General features: G+C 39.5%; 1 protein-coding gene across 3 annotated transcripts in view; it reads right to left on the minus strand.

The window, feature by feature from the left end:
• Positions 1-19312, minus strand: part of DCDC2 (doublecortin domain containing 2) — a 166375-nt gene that overhangs the window by 95331 nt on the left and 51732 nt on the right. For all 3 annotated transcript variants that reach the window (XM_087438085.1, XM_087438086.1, XM_087438087.1), the window contains 4 exons: positions 16210-16286; positions 15945-16076; positions 11176-11322; positions 9405-9459 (listed from right to left, as the gene is read on the minus strand). In XM_087438085.1, the coding sequence (XP_087294211.1) occupies positions 9405-9459; positions 11176-11322; positions 15945-16076; positions 16210-16286 (411 nt within the window). The remainder of the gene's footprint in view (positions 1-9404; positions 9460-11175; positions 11323-15944; positions 16077-16209; positions 16287-19312) is intronic.

Below are 19312 nucleotides of genomic sequence, written 5' to 3' on the forward strand. Positions count from 1 at the left end.
ACCTACATTAGCTCTTCCTAGCAGCAGAGGAAGGGTCTAGGAAGGTCTAGCAGAGGAAGGAGAAAAAAATAACAACTAACAATTGTTGAGTACTTAATATGTACCAAGTATTCTATAAAATTATTTCACTCAATCCTCATAACCCTGTGAGACAGGTACTGTTATCACCCCACTGTATAGATGAGGAAATGAGGCTTGGAGGTTAAGCCTTGCCCAAGGTCACGCAGCCAGCAAGGAGTGGAGCAGGTCCACTGCCTTAACCATCCCCTCCCTCCTGCACCTGTCTGAAGAATCAGCAGCTATCTGTGGGATGAGGAATGGTGACAGCCCTCAGTTTGATCAGTTAATCTAGAAATACCTTCTTAACTAGTTATAAATGTATAGGTATCATCCTACAAGCAGACATACACTGCACTTGTAGAAGTCCTCCAATATTTACTAATCTGTTGGTGACTGCCATGATCTCTATGAATCTCAAATTCAGAGCAATACAGACACAAGCAGCTCAGGACCACATGCTCCCAATTCCTGCAGGGCGGACACAATGGATCACACCTTCCATGGTTGCCTGTGGTCCCCACGTGCCTCTGAAAATGAAGACCTCACATATGTGAAGTAAGCTCATTGGCATGAAGGAGAGGTTGAGTTTCAGTGGCTCACGTTACTGGCCTGGGTACAGCTCCTGGAGAGCCAGAGAACAGCCACTACAGTGGTGGCTACTGTAAGCACACAAAGAACAGCTGTGCTGGTAACTCAGCCACTGCTTGGCCATTGCCACAGCAAGAAACTCCCTCCTAATAAGGCAGCCTTGGCTCTCAGATGCTCAGGTGCTAAACCTACCTGAGTGTGTAAGGTGTGAGGCTGCAAGTAATGGAAAGAATGCAAGTTTGAGAGACCCAAAATACCTGGCTCAGAGCCACTGCTCCGCCACTAACCACCTATGGGAACTTGGGCTAACTCCTACCTTCTTTGAGCCTGTTTCCTCATCAGTTGAAGGAGGTTAATGTACCTGCCTTTGGGTCTATCATGAGGATGAAATGGGAATGTCTGTAAAGTGAGTAGTACAGTGCCTGGCATGTAGTATTTGCTCAATGAATACCAGAGTGAGTGCTTTCTCCTAGAGCAGAGAGTTTTTCTCTCTTCTTAAAATTCCTATCAAACTCTTACCATATTGGGTGCAATCTTTATGCAACATCTGTACTATGCTACTATCTGAAAATAAATGTAGTAATATTAAGTAAACAAATCTGCCTAGAAACCTATTATAACTGCTCATTTTAAACATTTATATATTCAGTCATCCAGAAGCATTTAAATAGTTTTAGCCTTCACCAAAATAAGAACAGAAAAATTCACAGCCTTACAAATGAAGTTATTTATGCTATTCTGTCATAGCCTACAAGAAAATGAATTATGCATAGATTTATTAACAGTATGAAAACTTGTCCAAATCTATAACACTTTTCTGCACAATTTAATTTCCTATTCCAACTGCAATTTAAACATACAGTTTCCATTTAATTATTGCATTAACTGCAACCAGAGGTGTTGTTTTTTTCTTTCCTTTTCTTCAATGATCCTTTCTCATGAGGCCATAAACTGCCTGGCAGAAAAAATAATAATGTGATTATAGTGGAGATTCCAAAACCATCAGCTGGATCTCATACTCCAGTCTATTTTCACCTGAGTCTATTCATCCCAACATTTTAAAACTTTAAAAGTCTTGAATGAGAGGAGTAACCCTTCTAGCAAGCCAACTAGAATGTTCAGAGAAGCTGCTGAACTTTCGAGAACTAAAATGAAACTTAATGAATGAGCATGACGGTTTTTTACAGCTCTCTGGGAAAAGTCTTACTCACAAAAGGGGTCTAAAAAGGGAGAAGCAGATGCCCCATCCTGGTGTGCCTGGGGATTCGTACAATTTTAAAAATCAACTCTCTTGGTGAATATACAGGATGTCCTGATTTCCTACATTTCTGATAGAGACACTCAAAGGGATGATTTTGGAGCATCACGAAAGACTAGTTGATTCCAATAATTCTATAAGGCAGGGCTTTGGTCATTGACATGAATCCCAATATTGATCATGACTAATCACTAGGTACTTTGTGAGTAAGGACTAAATGAAACTGAGAGAAAAGGAAGAATTGTTTTGTAATTAGAAAACTGGAAATAATATAAATGCTTTTCTTTTTAAAAAAGAAAACATGTTGATTCATCTAAAGTTAATACTACAAAATAAATATGTAATAATTTATATACAAATATGTAAATAAATTGTTAATATAAATTACATATACTCATTTATTTGCATAGTTAATTAAATAAATTATATATAAATTATATCAAGAGAGAGATGGGGAGGGAAGGACAAAGGAATGGAGGTAAGGATTTTCTTTTCTTTTTTGAGACTTTCACATGTGACTTATAACTTGGATACAGAGACAGCTAGTCGTTGCTATCTGGGGGGCATACAGAACAGGGGAGTTTTGCCATCTCATAACAGCTATGCTAGTTGATAAAACAATATCATTGAGCACCTCTTATGGGCTAAACACCCATTAACACAAATATTTACCAAATTTATAGAGAGGTATTATTATCACCACTTTACAGATAAAGGAATTAACTTTCTCAAGGTTACTGAGGTCTGATTTTTTTACTACACTGACGTTTCCAAGGGACTAGAAACAGCGATTACATAGTATACTTTTCCCTAAAAACGCCATCCGGAAGTGACACTTTACCCTAAAGTGGAAGGAATCAAGAAGCAGCCTAATTTTACAGCACGCCCTACACAAAAACTAGACCTCATGTGATACTTCAGCCACTGTCCTGCCTTCTGCCTCACACATATATCAGTATATCCCACAGGAATAGCAAACCTCTGGCTCAAACTAACAAAAAACTAAAGAAAGCCCTTCAATCACCCCTCACTGGACTGAAATTGGGATTTTTTTAATAGTTCCCTAGGCTCTCTGCAACAAGATCCAATCAACTCAGGTTTCTTTCATTCCTACCAAAAGCCCATCTCCAGCCCCCATGAAAACGTGCCAAAAATATATAGGCCATAAAACATCAAGTTTAAAATAATTCTGTGAGAGGTTTGCCTCACAGAGCAGCCTTCACTATGTGTGTGTTTCAGCAATGCACCCAGCAGACAGGGGCAGGGGACCAGACCCAGACTCAGGCTGGCATTTCTCTCACTTGCGCATCTGGGGATGGCCAGTGTGAGAAGCCCTTTTATCCACAGTGGACTCAGTTTCCCACAAGGCAAAATGGAGTTTTGGGAGCATATAAAATTTATCCTGCTTCACAGTGACTTTGTGATACATGGATAATCATGTCACTTTTTTACCAAAACCTTAGCAATTATAATATTTGAATCTGTAAATTACTGATCACAAGATATATTATTACCACATGGCAATAAGAACCACAAAAGACAATTTAATCTCTGGCTTTAACTTGCAAGTACTTCTCTGATTTTCACATCTCTTCCACTAGAGGGTGCTTTGATGCCATGTGGTGTGACTTCCCAGCTAGAGAACAGCCTCCGGCTGATGGTTTATTTTTCAAACTTAACAGAACTTAAGACAATTTACTTATATCTTCCTTTTGTTTTCAAGGCTAGAATTGCAACTTAAAATTATTCACTATTCGTCAATTTCTGTGACTCTCCCAGCACCAGGAGTCTGTATAAGGGGTGGCTTCTGGTTTTGTCCTGCTTTGCACAAGGCATTCCCTGGCTGTTCTGAAAGGGTCTGCTCGACCCCCAGAACCCGTCATTACCCACACGCCCCACCACAAGGGTGGGGCCCTGCTGACCAAGTCACGTATGCCCCAGCAAAGGTCCCCTGTGCAGACTATGGCAGCTTTCTCTCTCTCTTTTCTTTTTCTAAGTTCTATCAGGCCCCCACCCACACTCCTTTTCATTATGCAACAGAGCAATTCCTAGAAAGCTGTGTGGAAAAATGAATTCCAAAAAGTCTAGTCCTGTGTCGCCTGTGATTTGCATCCTGGGTTTGGGGATGCTTTCCCCATTGATTTGGCAGTGGTGCCTCAAGTTTTAAGCTAGCTCTCCCACAGTCCCCTTCACTCACACCCCCACTCAGTGCCAAGCAGTTAACGATCTTAAAAACACGTACATTCTCCAGGGAACCAATTAATTAAAGGAAAGGAGTAAATTAATCCTTCTGTTAAATATTGAGTTTGTGACTTTGGAATTACCAAGATAAGATGCTTTCTCTGTGTGGCTCACTGCCAGTCATTCACACACCCACTAAACAGGTTTAGTGAGAACCTACTGTGTGCCAGGCTGATGAATCCCCCTGCTCAGACGAAACTCCTAAAAGATGATGTAGCACCCTCTCTCACTTTCTCTTCCCGTATCCTGATGTATTTTTCTTCAAGCTTATCCCTGATTAACACCAAATGTTTTGTGCATTTGTCTTTCTCCTCCTCCAGAATACAAGGTCCATACATCTAGTGTGTTTTCCCTGGAATCTCTGCCCTCCCCACCCCCCAAGCACTAAAACGGCACCCAGGACATAATACGCACTCAATAAATGACTGTTGGATGAATGCATCAACCGATGACAACAGACACTTACAATACACTCAAAGAAGAGTTACAATAGATGTCCATCTCCCCTGCTGCCGCCTGTCCAGGTCACCTGCCTCCCATACCTGGACTCCAGCTGCCTCACTGCCACATGCTTCCATTCTTGCCCCGAGCCACTTCTCTGCAGATGCCACAGCCAGAACTGTCTTTCAAAAATGTAAATCAAATGACTTCACTCCCTTCTTCAACCCTCAAATGGTGTCCCATCAAGGAATAACGTCCAAACTCCCTGCGTGCCCTACATGACTGAGCCCTGCCTGCCTCTCCAATGCCACCTCAGACCACTCTGGCCTTCTTTCTGCCCTCCTCACACGCCAAGCTCTTTACCAAGGGCCTTGTGACTGTTTCCTCTGCCATGGAGGCTCTTTTCTCCCAACTTTGTACGGCTGGCTCCCTTACATCATTAAGGTCTCAGAGAATTTTGTATCAATTAGTGCCCTGCCACATTTTATTTTCCTTAGAGCACTTATCACCATCTGAAATTATTTCTATATTTGTTCAGAGGTTGACAGTCTGTCTACCCAGATTGTTCCACCCTTCCCTCCACACGCTCACACACACAGGCACTAAAAGGAAGTTCCATGAGGTCTGAAACCTTGTCTGTCTATTCACCACTATTTGCCAATTGCTTAGAGTAGTTCCTGGCACTCAGTAAGTGCTCAATAAATACATGTTGAATGGATGACTGAATGAGCAGACGAATGGATGGAAGAATATATAGAATGCTTTGGGAGCACTGTGAAAAGAGGGACAAACTCTGCTATCATTTTATTTTTCTAAGTCATAGCATGGAAATATAATTTTGAGTCTTTGCTTTCTATGAGATAGAAACATATCTTATAATTTTGAGTCTTTCTTTCAAGGTCACTTCCTCAAAGAGGCCTTTCCTGACACACCTATCTAAATTAGTCCTCCTTTTAGTGTCTCTCATCTTGCTCTGGACTTTTCTTTCATTTCTATCACATTCTGTAATTATATATTGATTTGTGGAATTGCTTGTTAAACCTCTGTCTCCTCAAGTAGACCATGAGCTAAGAGAGAGCATTGTGTCTTCATGCTCATCACTATCTCCCTGGGGCTTAGTTCCAAGCCAGATACACAGAAAACTCAACCAGTTACTGTTAGATGACCCAGTATTCACAGCATAGATTCCAGAGAACTTCCAAAAAGTGAGCAATAAAGAAAATTGTACACATGTGCCTCCTGTACATGATTAAAGCAGGAAAAATATTACACACTTTTAATAAAAAATTTAGACATTCCAAATTTCAGAATAGTAGGTACATAATTCCAAAGTTCAGTAATTGTGAATGCAAAGAGATGAGTCATGATCTTGGTTCTGACATCAACTTTCCCTGTGACCTCGGGTCAGTTACTCAGCTACACCGAGTCTCTGTTTAACTATCACTCTTCCAGCTGCACTGGGAGAATTAATGAGCTCATATTTGCATGGTATGCAGAAGAGATTCTGCTCCAAAGTCCTGAAGAACAACCAGAGGACAAAATTTCCAAACCCTAAGTTCATGAGTTTTAGTTAGCTTTATAGTGGCTAAAATATATTTTTTCAGCTACTGGAAAATTCTCTCTTCTCTTCCTTTCCATACCCATGACATTAAGTTGCCTTGAGCCTAGGGCCTCTGTGGTTCTTACTGCACTATCTCTCTCTAGGCTCCCACTCACCCATCCTCTCACTCAACAGCATAATGCAGCCTGCTCCCTGCCAGGCTGTGCTGGGTGCCAGGAAGGAATACCACAACGACACGTTTCTGTTCTTCAACTATGACCATTATGGGGATGAACTCCAAATCTACATCGGAAGCCCCCATCAGGCCTCAGTATCTGCCATTTACAACTACTTGCTGAACACTTTCCACTAGATTTTGTGATGACACCTATAACTCAATGTGTTTGAAATTATGCAGGTCGTTATTTCCTCTGACTGCCCTCTTCTTAGCCATAGGACTGCCATTTTTTCGGGCATCCAAGCTCAAAAACTTGCAGTGATCTCTGGCTCCAACCTCTCCATTAACGCCATGTACCCAATCACCAAGCAAGTCCTTTGTTTCTTCATGACCAATAATCACCTCCTACTTCCTCTACCACCTCCCTAGTCCAGGTTTTTATCCCTTTATACCAAGGCTATTGTAGTTGCCCCATAATTGATGTCTCATCTATGGCCTATCACCACGTTAAATCTCTCTCCACATGAAAGATCTGACCTCCCTAGAATGGACTTGGATTAACATTCTCACCTCTCAGAAGCCCTCAAGAGCTGCACTCTACTCAAAGATAAAGACTAGACTCTTCATTCTGACATTCAAGGTCATCTAAAACTGCCACCACTTGCCATTTTAGGAACATCAGCCTCCACACCACGATGGACCTCTGTTCCAGTCAGCCTGAGGTACTCATTGTCCCCCTCGGGCCAGGAGCATGAGCTCCATCCAGGCAGGCCAGCCAGATTCAGTCCTTCCCTTGCTGTTTACTCAATGGGAGCCTCTGGATGTGCTAATTCTACTGTCTGTGCTTCCTTTTCCCATTTTTAAATGCAATAACAACAGTACCTGTCTCGTGGGGTGAGGATTAAATAAAACACATCTGTAAAGACATTGGCATAATGTTGAGCCCTCGAGTGTTCACTAAATATCAGCCAGCATTCTTGCTTCTCTGAGTGCTCATCTCTGCTCCTCTCCTCACACCATCTCTTCTATCTGAAACCCCTTTCCCCTCATTGACCTTTTCCTGAATCTTAAACAGTCCTCAGAGGCAGAGCTCAAATTCAACTTCCTCCATGTTGGAAGTTTTGGCCAATGCACATTGATTCCTTCTGTCTCTCTCATGTTTACCAATCTCACCACATATTTGGTGTTTAGTTTTAGCTTGTTAGTTACCTTTTCAAGCTATCTTCTCTGTTTCAATTAAATTGTGAGTTTCTTGAGGGCAAGAGCTTTGTCATGAGTAGTCCAAGAGTCTATTTACAAATGAGTGGGTACTAAACGTCTGTTGTTTGTTATGCTGAGTTCAGCACTACTTCCTCCCCCAAAATTATTTTTCTTTTTTCCAAGAATTTCATATGATATAACAAAAGGGGGGAAGAGATATCTATATCACCATTAGGAGACAGTATCATTGCCCAGCAATCATTTATTTTACAAAATACCAATATAAGAATTTTGCTTAGTTGGGCCGGCCAGGTGGCATAGTAGTTAAGTTTGGCATGCTCTGCTTTAGCAGCCCAGGATTCACAGGTTCAGATCCTGGGCACAGACCTATACCACTCATCAAGCCATGCTGTGGTGGCAACCCACATATAAAATAGAGGAAGATTGGGGCCAGCCCAATGACATAGTGATTAAGTTTGCGCCCTCCACTTCCACAGCCCAGGGTTCGCAGGTTTGGATCCCGGGCACAGACCTACACACTGCTTATCAAGCCATGCTGTGGCTGGCATCCCACATATAAAGTAGAGGAAGATGGGCATGGAGTTAGTCCCGGGCCAATCTTCCTTAGCAAAAGGAGGAGGACTAGCAACAGATGTTAGCTCAGGGCTAATCTTCCCCACCAAAAAAGAAGAAGAAGAAGAAGAAGAAGAAAATTGGCACAGATGTTAGCTCAGGGCCAACCTTCCTCAAGCAAAAAGAGGAAGATTGACAACAGGATGTTAGCTCAGGGCCAATCTTCCTCACCAAAAAAAAAGAAGAAGAAGAAGAAGAATTTTGCTTAGTTAATTCAGAAGGGGAGAGATGTCAAATTGATTCTGATCACTACCAGTCAAGCAATTCAGTCAACAGGGTAGAAAGAGAAGCTTCAGCCAGAAAAACCTGTCAAGGCAATACCCCCACATGACATGAAACTCATCCCCATGAGGGAGTACAGACAAAAAATACAAATAGGTTAAGAAATTACCTACTAAATGCTTTGCACATAATAGGTACTTAATAGATGCTTGCTGAATTAACAAATGAATAAATGATGGATGGAAAAGATTCTGATAGGGAACTATTTGGGATGATTCTCAATCTTTAAAGGAACATAATTTAGGATAACCATATTCTTACAAAAACTTCCTTTTGTTAGAGATAGAAAAAATTCCTCTTGTTAGTCTTTGTTAGAGATAAAAAACAAGACTGGGTAGACCACGGATGTAACCTAATACGGCATTACTTCTAGTTTTATGTATTATTGCCTAGATTTCAAGCATGATGTAAATGTTATCACGTCTGTCTAAAGGAAAAAGTATCTATTTTGAAATCTGTAGGGCCGGCCCCATGGCTTAGTGGTTAAGTGCCCACGCTCCGCTGCTGGCGGCCCGAGTTCGGATCCTGGGCGCTCACCAACGCACCGCTTCTCCGGCCATGCTGAGGCCACATCCCACATACAGCAACTAGAAGGATGTGCAACTATGACATACAACTATCTACTGGGGCTTTGGGGACAAAAAGGAGGAGGATTGGCAATAGATGTTAGCTCAGAGCAGGTCTTCCTCAGCAAAAAGAGGAGAATTAGCATGGATGTTAGCTCAGGGCTGATCTTCCTCACAAAAAAAAAAAAGAAAAGAAAAGAAAAAAAATAGAAAAAGTAAATCTGTATTTTAAAAATGTTAGCTTTCTTCTCGGAACTTAATTGTAACATTAATGTTCTAGTGTGGTTGCACATAATTGCTTATATACCACATGGCGGCGAAGTTTTATTTCTTCATATTTAATTGTGACCCAAAGGACAGCCTCTCTGTATCGTACAGAAACATCGAACACTAATGAGTAAAGCGTCTGATACTTACACTCCCCTTAGACTTTCTGGATCCTACGATAGGAGGTAGTGAAGAAGGTTTCTGACTGCGGAAACAAATTGCAATTTAGAAATCTGAACATTAATTACAGAAAATATATAATGTAAGATAATTGTCATCTCAATTTGTCATCCCAACGGGGAAGTCAACTGTTTACAGACATCAGTATTTCACAAAAAGTACTATAAACGTTCCCGATTTCACTAAAACCATCATAAAATCTCCAAATTCCATTCCAAAAGATATTTCATACTTTCCTGTAAACTATTTTAATTGATGCTTACAAATGAATGCAGTACCATCTTAAATGTTTTCATACCATTTTTATTTAAATCACCAAATTTCCTATTTGCTTTTCAAAAAATCATTTCCCAAGCCGAAAAATGATCTTGCCAGATTGAGTTAAAAACTACAAATTCCCATTGTTTTTATAATATCTATGATGTCTACCTCTGATAGAAGCACAGAATGATAAAACACTGGCATTTATAGTCAAGGAATTTCTAAACCAGTCATTCTCACCAAAAAACAAAAAATTCTCTTCATTTATAAGAGTAAGTTGTTCTGCAGATGTCTATATTATTAGGAAAAGATCCACCTTGAAACCCAACTGAACCTCTCCAAAAATAGGAGGACACATGGAGAAAGGTAAGTCTTACTCATTTGTCTGAAAAAGGCTACCAGGAGTTAACGGATTTCTCACTGCCATTGAGCACACACTGCAGCTCACAGCAGGCTAATCCAGCGTTGCTTTGCAGAGATTGTGAAGGATTTGATTTCATGGATGGGTAAGGATGGTTAGCAATAAGTCTGCTGGAAACTAATTCTAAAGTTCTGGAAAACTATGTGCTCCTGCATACTTCAAACGCCACCCCCAATATTCCATTTTATCTATTACTTATTTAGAAACCCTCGGCTAGCCTCTCCATCAAGCTACACAAATTGTTAATTAACGGAGAACAAATTGGTGACATTCTGCTGTCTCTCTGCCACATATCAGCCAGCCTAGCAGATAACAGCAACAAAAAATCAGTTTCCAATAGCAAAGTGGCCATGGAAAAGCAGCAGAGTTGGATCCGGGGGCACCACGAGCAAGCCGAGGGGTCCCTGCATCTGCCAGGGGCCAGGCTCTCCAGGCATGCCTCTGCAGTCCGTCTACTGGACTGAAATACGGCATCCTTCACAAATATGTGACATTTCATAGAGAAAAATAGGTTCCCAGTGCACTGTGTATAATTCAAAGGGTAATCTTTAAAATTTTGCATGTATTAACTATAGACCCAGCCACTCTACTTATTTGCACAAGTGGAATTATGTTGTTTTTATATCTTACAGTTACTATTAAAAAAGATATAACATATTTTTTTTAACACCTTTAGATGTTTCTATATGTACCAACTGAAAAATTATTTGGTCTAGCTAAACAGCTAAGACATTATTAAAACTTCTAATAATGTATGCTGCATAGAAGCTCATTGCCTCATATCTTCTTCATAATAATAAATCTTTATCATAAATTCATAAGTAAATGGTAAAAAAATACTATATAGTCTTTCAGAGATTCCCAAAAATTGTATTTTTGTGCAATAGCTCCCAATTTCCAATCATGGCCAAAAACAAACAGAAAGTAAGGTATACATACATGCTTTCCATTCTAACTGATAAACAAGATAGTATAAAATACACCAGTGGTCAGCAAAAGAATCAACGCTATTTCAAGAAATAACTAAAATACGAGAAGTGAATGAAGATGAAAACTTACCCAAAAGACCTTCTCATTGTTGACTTGTCAAAAAGTAATTCACTGTAAGGCAATTTCTTAAACTTATCTCTGCCGACGGCCACATAAAACTGTCCATTCTCCAACTCTGCCCCACTCTCAACCAGTTTTCCTTCTAAAGTATAAAGTCTGCCAAAATACGAATGCCAACAATTAAAATTTTGACAAGCATTGAAAGAACTGCTGAAAATTACAGAGTAAATAAAAACACTCTGCTCTTAATTTGTCTCATTTGTTACTATTCTAATCACTGAATTATAAATGCCTCCGAGTCATTAGATTCAACTCATTGCCAATGTTATAATACAGATACAATTACTATCCAGCTGTACAGTGTTTCACCCCAATAAACCTGACAATCTAAGATTAGGAGCCCCTATTGGTGCCACATTAAGATTTCACAGGGAAAGAATTAACTTGTACAGAACGTGGCGCTTTAAATGAAGCTCAGTTTGAAGCCTGTGAAGTTTGATTGTTCTATTTATATTTGTGAGCACTTTTTTTTTTTTTTGTGAGGAAGAGCAGCCCTGAGCTAACATCCGTGCTAATCGTCCTCTTTTTGCTGAGGAAGACTGGCCCTGGGCTAACATCTATTGCCAATCCTCCTCCTTTTTTCCCCCCAAAGCCCCAGTAAACGGTTGTATGTCATAGTTGCACATCCTTCTAGTTGCTGTATGTGGGACACGGCCTCAGCATGGCCGGAGAAGCGGTGCATCGGTGCGCACCCGGGATCCGAACCCGGGCCACCAGTAGCGGAGCGTGAGCACTTAACCGCTAAGTCACAGGGCCGGCCCTTATGAGCACTTTTAAAATTTATTTCTTTAATGTATTTGTGAGGTTGACAGGCTTCTTACTGCATTCTGTGCAAGAGCAGCCCTCAGTCAAAATATGACAGCCAAACACTCAGAACTGGGTCAGAAAACAAGAGGTAGGAGGGCAGGAGGTGAAACAACACATTGCCAGCAATAATGATGCAGAACCGCATAGCATTCGTGCTTCTTTCTTTTTTTTCTTTCCCTCGTCTTCCCAGAATCAAGGGATTTCACAAGAACCTCCCTTTACTGTAAAACTGCTGATGCAAACTACAATTAATATGTTACTTATTAAAAGAACAGTGATCACTTTACTAGACGATTTAAAGTGTCCACAGAATTCTTTTAAAGAACAGGAAAAAACAGACTATTAGAAAACTGCATCAGAAAGACAAAACAAAAATATTGAAGGTTACAAACAAGAGTTCGTAACTGAAAGGATTTCAAGATAATCATTAAAAAAATTCTCAGACTTCTTATATTACATAATAAAGGTTAGCGACACTTGCAAAGGCAAAAAATCCATTGAGTTGTCAGCTTGTTTACTGATTAGGTAAATGGCCATATCATACGGAGCAGGAAGTACAATGAGAACAGCCACCAAAACCTCTGAAATGTGTTTGTATTGAGTTAGTATAAAGATGCTCAAGTTTCTTTCTTTAGCACATTGTACTTCTACCCCTACAAGTCTAAATATCGACACTTAACCCAGATTTCTGGTTTTCCTTCCCTGATTTAGACCACAGTTTCTGAACAGCGGCACTGTTGACATTGTGGATCCGATAATTCTTTGTTAGAAAGGTGAGCAGGCTGTCCTCTGAACTGTAGGATGTTAACAGCACCCTTGGCCTCTACCCGCTAGATGGTAGTAGTAGCCGCCCCTATCCACAGTTGTGACTACCAAAAATAACTGGGACATTGCCAAATGTCCCCTAGGCACAAAACTGCCCCTGGTTGAAAACCACTGGCCTAGACCCAGACATTCTTCTTCTTTCGTTTTCCCTCAAAATAGGAAGATCTAAATCAGGAGTTAACTTTTAGAGCTAGAAATGAAAAGACAGCATAGCTGTGGATCTGGAAATAGCCAAGATATGACTGAGTTCCTCTGCAGGCAGGTAAAGGATACTGAATAAATTCTAGCCCATGATTTTAGCCATCTTTTATACGGCTCTTGTTAACCTGCTTTCTTCCTTTGCTACAAAACACAAGAAACATAAACAGGGAGTCGAACCGATTTTTATGTGATGCTTTTAATATATAAATATACTGATGCACATGGAGGGTCCAACCATAAGACTTGCTAATGTTCTATTAAGGGAAAGTGGGTGTGTCCTAAGTCAGCAGCAACCAAATCTCACTTGTACCTGGAATTACTTTAAGAATTAAGTTTCTCCAAGTATTCAAATGTTCAGGGGACATATAACTGTATTTTCATTTTGGTACTTGTATTTGCATATATTTTATTTCTATGTATGAATTTGTTTCTATCAATCTATGTAGAAATAGGTATATCTGGGCATGCAATTGTGTGTATATATCTTTGTGTGCTTTATATTACTTATTGAGTGGGTTTACATTTATGTAAATGTCAAAAGACAAAACTATATATCTAAAATAAATCAATATGTAACTTGAGATCTGCCTTCACTCCTAACACAAAAATAAAACCCAGAAGGATCAAAGGTTTAAATGAAACTAAAAAGTACAAAATGAAAACATATAAGAATGTTTTTGTGATCTTGGAGCAAGGAAGACCTAAGTTAGTCATAAAGCTTAATGATCATAAGGAAAGATTGAAAACTCAACTGCATCAAAATTCAACATATCTGTATGCAAAAGTAAACATGAAGAGTATCAAAAATACAAACTGGAAACATATTTAAAACTCATATGAGAAAGGGCTAATTTCCCTAATATGTAAAGAGTGCCTACAAATCAATAAGATGAATGTGCAAAGGCCATGACAGATAGTTCATTTTTAATGGAAGACAAATATGTGGCATTTATTTAGGGAATAGCTTAGTAGCTAAGAGCATAGGCTCTGGAGCCAGACTGTCTACCAACTGGGCTTGAATCCCAGCCCTGCTACCCACTATCTGCATAATCTTGAGCAAGTAACTTTCCCCCTCTGTGTCTCATGTTTCACGTCTATTAAAAGAGAATAATAACACTACTTACCTCAAAGGGTTGCTGAGTCAAGTTAAAATGTAAAGCACTTGAAATAATGCCTTGCATGCAAGAAATGATCAACAGATGTGGTTGTAGTATATTAAACAAATAAAAATCAAGAAACAATGAATACTATTTTTACCCAACATGAACGAAAAGACAAAATGTTTGTTCGTTTTACAGGACAGATGAGAGTATGAAAAACAGGCCCTGTCATACACTTTTGGTGAGAGTGCAAATTAGTACAAAACTGTCTTTGGAAGACAGCAGTTTCTATCAAAATTTAAGCATTTACCACTAGACACAGCAATTTGGCTTCTAGACTTTTTGTCTCCTGATAAACTCTGCTTATATACAAAGATGTGTACATATAATACCAAAAGATTGGAAGTGACCTAAATTTCCATCAAGAGGAGATTCTTAAAAACAGATTAGGCACACCTGTAAAATGGAGTATTTTGTAGTCATTAAAAATAATAAGACAGATCTATTTGTGCTGATAAGAAAAATATCCAAGATTTGTTGTTACAGGAAAAAAGCCAGGTATATTTATATATTTATTCGTGTGTTTGTATGTGTGTTCCCACTTGTGTTTTTAAGCAATAAAAGATGCATGTGCTTTCACATGCAGAGAATATTTCTGCAATAATGCAGAAAAGTACTAGAGAGAGGGACTGGGAAGACTGAGGTGGGAGAAATAGTTTTTATTTATATCTTTTGCCCTGTTTGAACTTTTTCTTTACCATATGTTAAGTATTACTTTCTATTATATTTATATATTTATATGTTAAACATATATTTATATATACCTAATTATATTTAAAGTCGCAATGGCTGTGAAACTATATATACTATTTGTGAATAAACACACATTAATCTGTATACACATTTAACTGAAAGACATAATTTGCAATCATTTGAGAACTTATTTTATCATATATGCCTATAGAGAGATATATAGATATGAAAATGGGCATAAGAACTTGAAAGCAGGAGTGGACGCCACCAGTGGAGGATGTTAGAGAGACTGGGGTGAAGACAGGATTCAAGGAGAACTATGGGAAAACTCTTGATAGATTTCAAATATTTGAATGTCACATATTATATATATTCTTAATATGCTCTATACTTGAATATATATTTGTAACCCTCCCACCTAAAAAAGATAAATAAGTCAGCCTCCATCAAGGCATAATTTCATAGGCTTCACAACTTAAAAGCCACGATTTTAATCTTCACTTAAATTTCAGAACTTGAGAAAAATGCTTTCGATTTCTCAATTTAGGCAACCTCACTTAATTATCCTCTCTACTCTGCCTCCTTCTTAAAACTAGTAACACCTCCTGATGTCTGACTTTTTACCCTGGACAAATAGTTTGGAATGCCAAATAATCATAAATATCTCCTGACAGGACAGTGAATTAAAAGCCAAGGAGCTGACTCACTCAAAAAAGTGCTTCTCATCTAAAACAATGTTGATGCTCACCTATTTGCTCTAAACCAAAAGAATAAAAACAGTTAATATTTGTTGATGTGCTACTATGTGCCCAGGACTGTTGAAGCTCTTTATGTGGATTACCGCATTCCTATACCAACTCTAGGGGGTAAGTACTACTATATATCCACATTAGAGATAAAGAAACTGAGGCATATGGAGCCTAACTGGTGAGCCAGAATTCAAATCGAGGGACCACTGACTCCAGAGACCCTTGGGAATATCCTCAACAGTTCTAAAACCCATCCACTTACAAGAAGATTACTTTGACATACCTGTGGACAGCCCCACTCCTCAGAGTTATTTTTTCTGTGACCATCTGTAGTACACGATCCCACTGATTCAAGGCTTTTCTAGGGATGAGGAGGCGAGAAGCTGGGCTGACAAGGTCTCCATTTGCAATCAAGCTGGGAAAAAAGCAAAGCCAGTGAGCCCAACCATTTGAAATAGGTATGCCTTTAAAACTACAAAACAAATCCCAAACCCAAAGAAAACCACCAAGCCAATTTCAACTCGAAATGTAAAGGGCTCAAAACTTACAAGATAGTGCAGGGTTCCTGGAGTGGTTTTCTAAAGCGAGCTGACACATTGATCCTGCTGTGGATTACTGGTTTTACCTTTAAAATCAAAGAAATAAATTACTGAGCTATGTTAGTTTTGTTTTTGTCTACGAGGAAAAACTATAGGTTTCCAGGGAACTGGCTGAGACCTGTTGTGCTTTTGTTAAATCTTTGCTTTTTTCCACTTAACATAAATACTCTGGGCTCATCCTCTATGGATATTATGTGGCCCTAACAAAGCTCTCAAAAAAAATCTCCCTTAAGCCCTGGGCATACTGCTCATGATCTGTGCCAACAACAGAAATTGTTGAGCTATTATGAGAATTTTAAGGCAATTTTTTTAAAACAATGATTTCTGTAAAACAAAAATAAAATAATCCTATAAAATCTTGAACTCTGAAGTGCCCTCCCCCTCCAGCCACAACATACCATGTTTTATCATCTCTCCTCGCCCACTCTTATTTCGCTTGCTCTCTGAATCTAGGCCCCCACTGGGCCCTTCACCCCATCCTATTCTCTTAAGACTGACTCCCTCGACTTTTTCTCGACTTCACTTTTTCCCCTATCCATCAGCTGCACTCTTACCAACACCCTTGATTCCCGAACTCCTTGCCTCTGGATGGGTCTGGTCATCTCTCCCTCTCCTTTTGCTTCCAGGCTCCAGGCTGCTGTTAGTGAGAGTCACATGGCCGCACGGGGCGCCTGTGCCTGAGACAGGGCTTTGGCATCAGCCAGCCCTCCCCTCCTCCCAAGTCAACTATTTCTTACTCTTCCTGCAGTGGACGGGCCAAATCCCTACCTCTTATCCTAAATTCTAAAATCCCACTCCAGGCACACTCACCCTCAGGAGATCATTTCCTTTCAAACTTCAAGAAAATAGAAGCCAAGAGGCATGAAGCCCTTCGACCTCTCTTCCCTCCACAACCCACCTCATCTACATCTTTACCACTTTCCTCCTCAGCTGCCTGTCTCAGAAGGATCCTTACCCCTTTACAAAGCTAACCTAACCTCCCATCTTAATTTTGTCCCCTGCTGCCTCTACTTGTTCCATTAATCATCTAGGACTCTCTATCTGGTGTCTTCAATTTCTCCCTTGACCCTTTAGGCCTCTCAAGCACTATCCTGTCCCCATCTCTCCTCTTCAACATTCATATTCCTACTTCCTTCCACCCTGCCGTCTCTTAAGTCTTCTGCTATCTGGTTTCCACCCCCACCACTGAAAGATAAAGCCCAACTCTTAAGCATGGCCTACCAGAACCTCCATGACCAACCACTGCTTACTCGGTTCCCTCATCTCCCAGCAATACTCCCTCCACACAGGACTCTAGTTGTGCCTTTAGTCTAACTAGCCTACTCCCCTCCACTCCCAAAACACACCCTGCATCCACTTAGAAGCCTTTGCTCATCTTGTCCCTCTGCTAAAATGCCCTCCCCAGTTCTCCACCTGCTGAAATTCCATTTGCTAATCAAGGCTCAGCTCAGTTATCACCAGTCCTTCCTGCTCATCCTTCTTTCACCTTCTGTCTCAAATTGCTACTGCTCCTATAGTATTGATGATAGCACTTTTGATTTTAGGAGTTGTTTTCTTTCTGATTTGAAAGGGAAACTTATAAGCAAAGGGAACTGATTAATAAAAATAGTCAACATTTATTGCACTGTGTTTAATGGCAAGCCCTGTACTAAATAATTTACATGCGTTATATATCATTTAATCATCAAAACAATGCCCTGAAGTATTATTGCTTAACTTCATTTTACAAATGAAACTGGAGCTTAATTAATTAATTTGCCTAAAATCACACATAATAAGTAGCACTGTTTTTAGTGAACCCATATCTATGAATCTCTAACTATTCACTATGCACTTTGGTAGTTATTTTAGAGATCAAATATTAACCCTAAATAATTTATGGGACTCTATCCTGTCAAATTACGCCATTTTGAGAAGAACAAGGAGTATGAATTCTTCCTGACTCTCCAGTGCCTAAAACAGTGCTTGGCAATGCCTGCTAGTTGCACAATAAACATTTATTGAAATTTAATTAAAAGATACCTTAATTTAGAATAAAAATTTTAATTCTATCATAATAATTTTTTTACATTTTAAACCCAGAGATTCTTGGTCTTAAACTAATATTTACAGTGATGTTTTTAAAAAAATATTTAACAGATAACATATGCACCTGAACAAAATTCAAGTGGCAAAATGGGGCATACAGTGAAAACGAAGGGTCCTTCCCACTCCTGTTCCCAACCACTAAGTTTCAACCAGAGTTAGCAATATTCATTCACAGTCAATGCATACATGTGCATATTATCTTATGTAGATATTATATACACATAATTTTTAAACACAAACGATAATCTGCTATACCCATTCTTCTGCACCTTGCTTTTCTCATTTAACAATTTATCATGGAAATTGTTCCATACTGGTAGTTACAGCAAGGGTTCCTTCATTCTTTATCACAGCTGTGTATATTCCACTCTATGAACATGTTTAATTAACCTGTCCCTTAATGATGATCCTTTCCATAGTTTCTAAACTTCTGCTATTGCAAATAATGCCACAATAGATTTCCTTGTAAATATTTATTTGCATAAATATCTAAGTATATCTGTAGAATAAATTATCAGAATTGAGCATTTGCTGAAATAAAGGATAAGCAATTTTTTTTAGTTTAATGGAATTTACTGCAAGCTTGTTCCTGATCAATCCCAAGAGTCCCTTGATTTATTTGGTACATACACTATAGCACAAGAAAATAGATTCGATTTACCAGGAACGCAGTTTTGAGACCAGGGTTGTGGTTTACAATGTCCTTGGATGACTACAAATCCCTCTCCCAGCAGACTTGCTTACTCTTAAAGCTTAGCATATATAACTGCAAATGAGTCCTGGCCTGTGTGAAGGACGGGCCTTTCTGGTGCTGTGCCTGTGCTAACAGTGTCTTCCTCTTGAAATCCTCCCACCTCTTAAACACAGCTACACTGCCTCCCTGACCACGCGACTTAAAGCTGCTGCCACATCCCTACTTCTCTGTTGCCCTTTCCTGGCCTATTTTTTTTTTCCATAGCTCTTA

Source organism: Ceratotherium simum, chromosome 13 (genome assembly GCF_057802395.1).
Source record: "Ceratotherium simum simum isolate JZ-2026a chromosome 13, ASM5780239v1, whole genome shotgun sequence".
Classification (NCBI taxonomy): domain Eukaryota; kingdom Metazoa; phylum Chordata; class Mammalia; order Perissodactyla; family Rhinocerotidae; genus Ceratotherium; species Ceratotherium simum.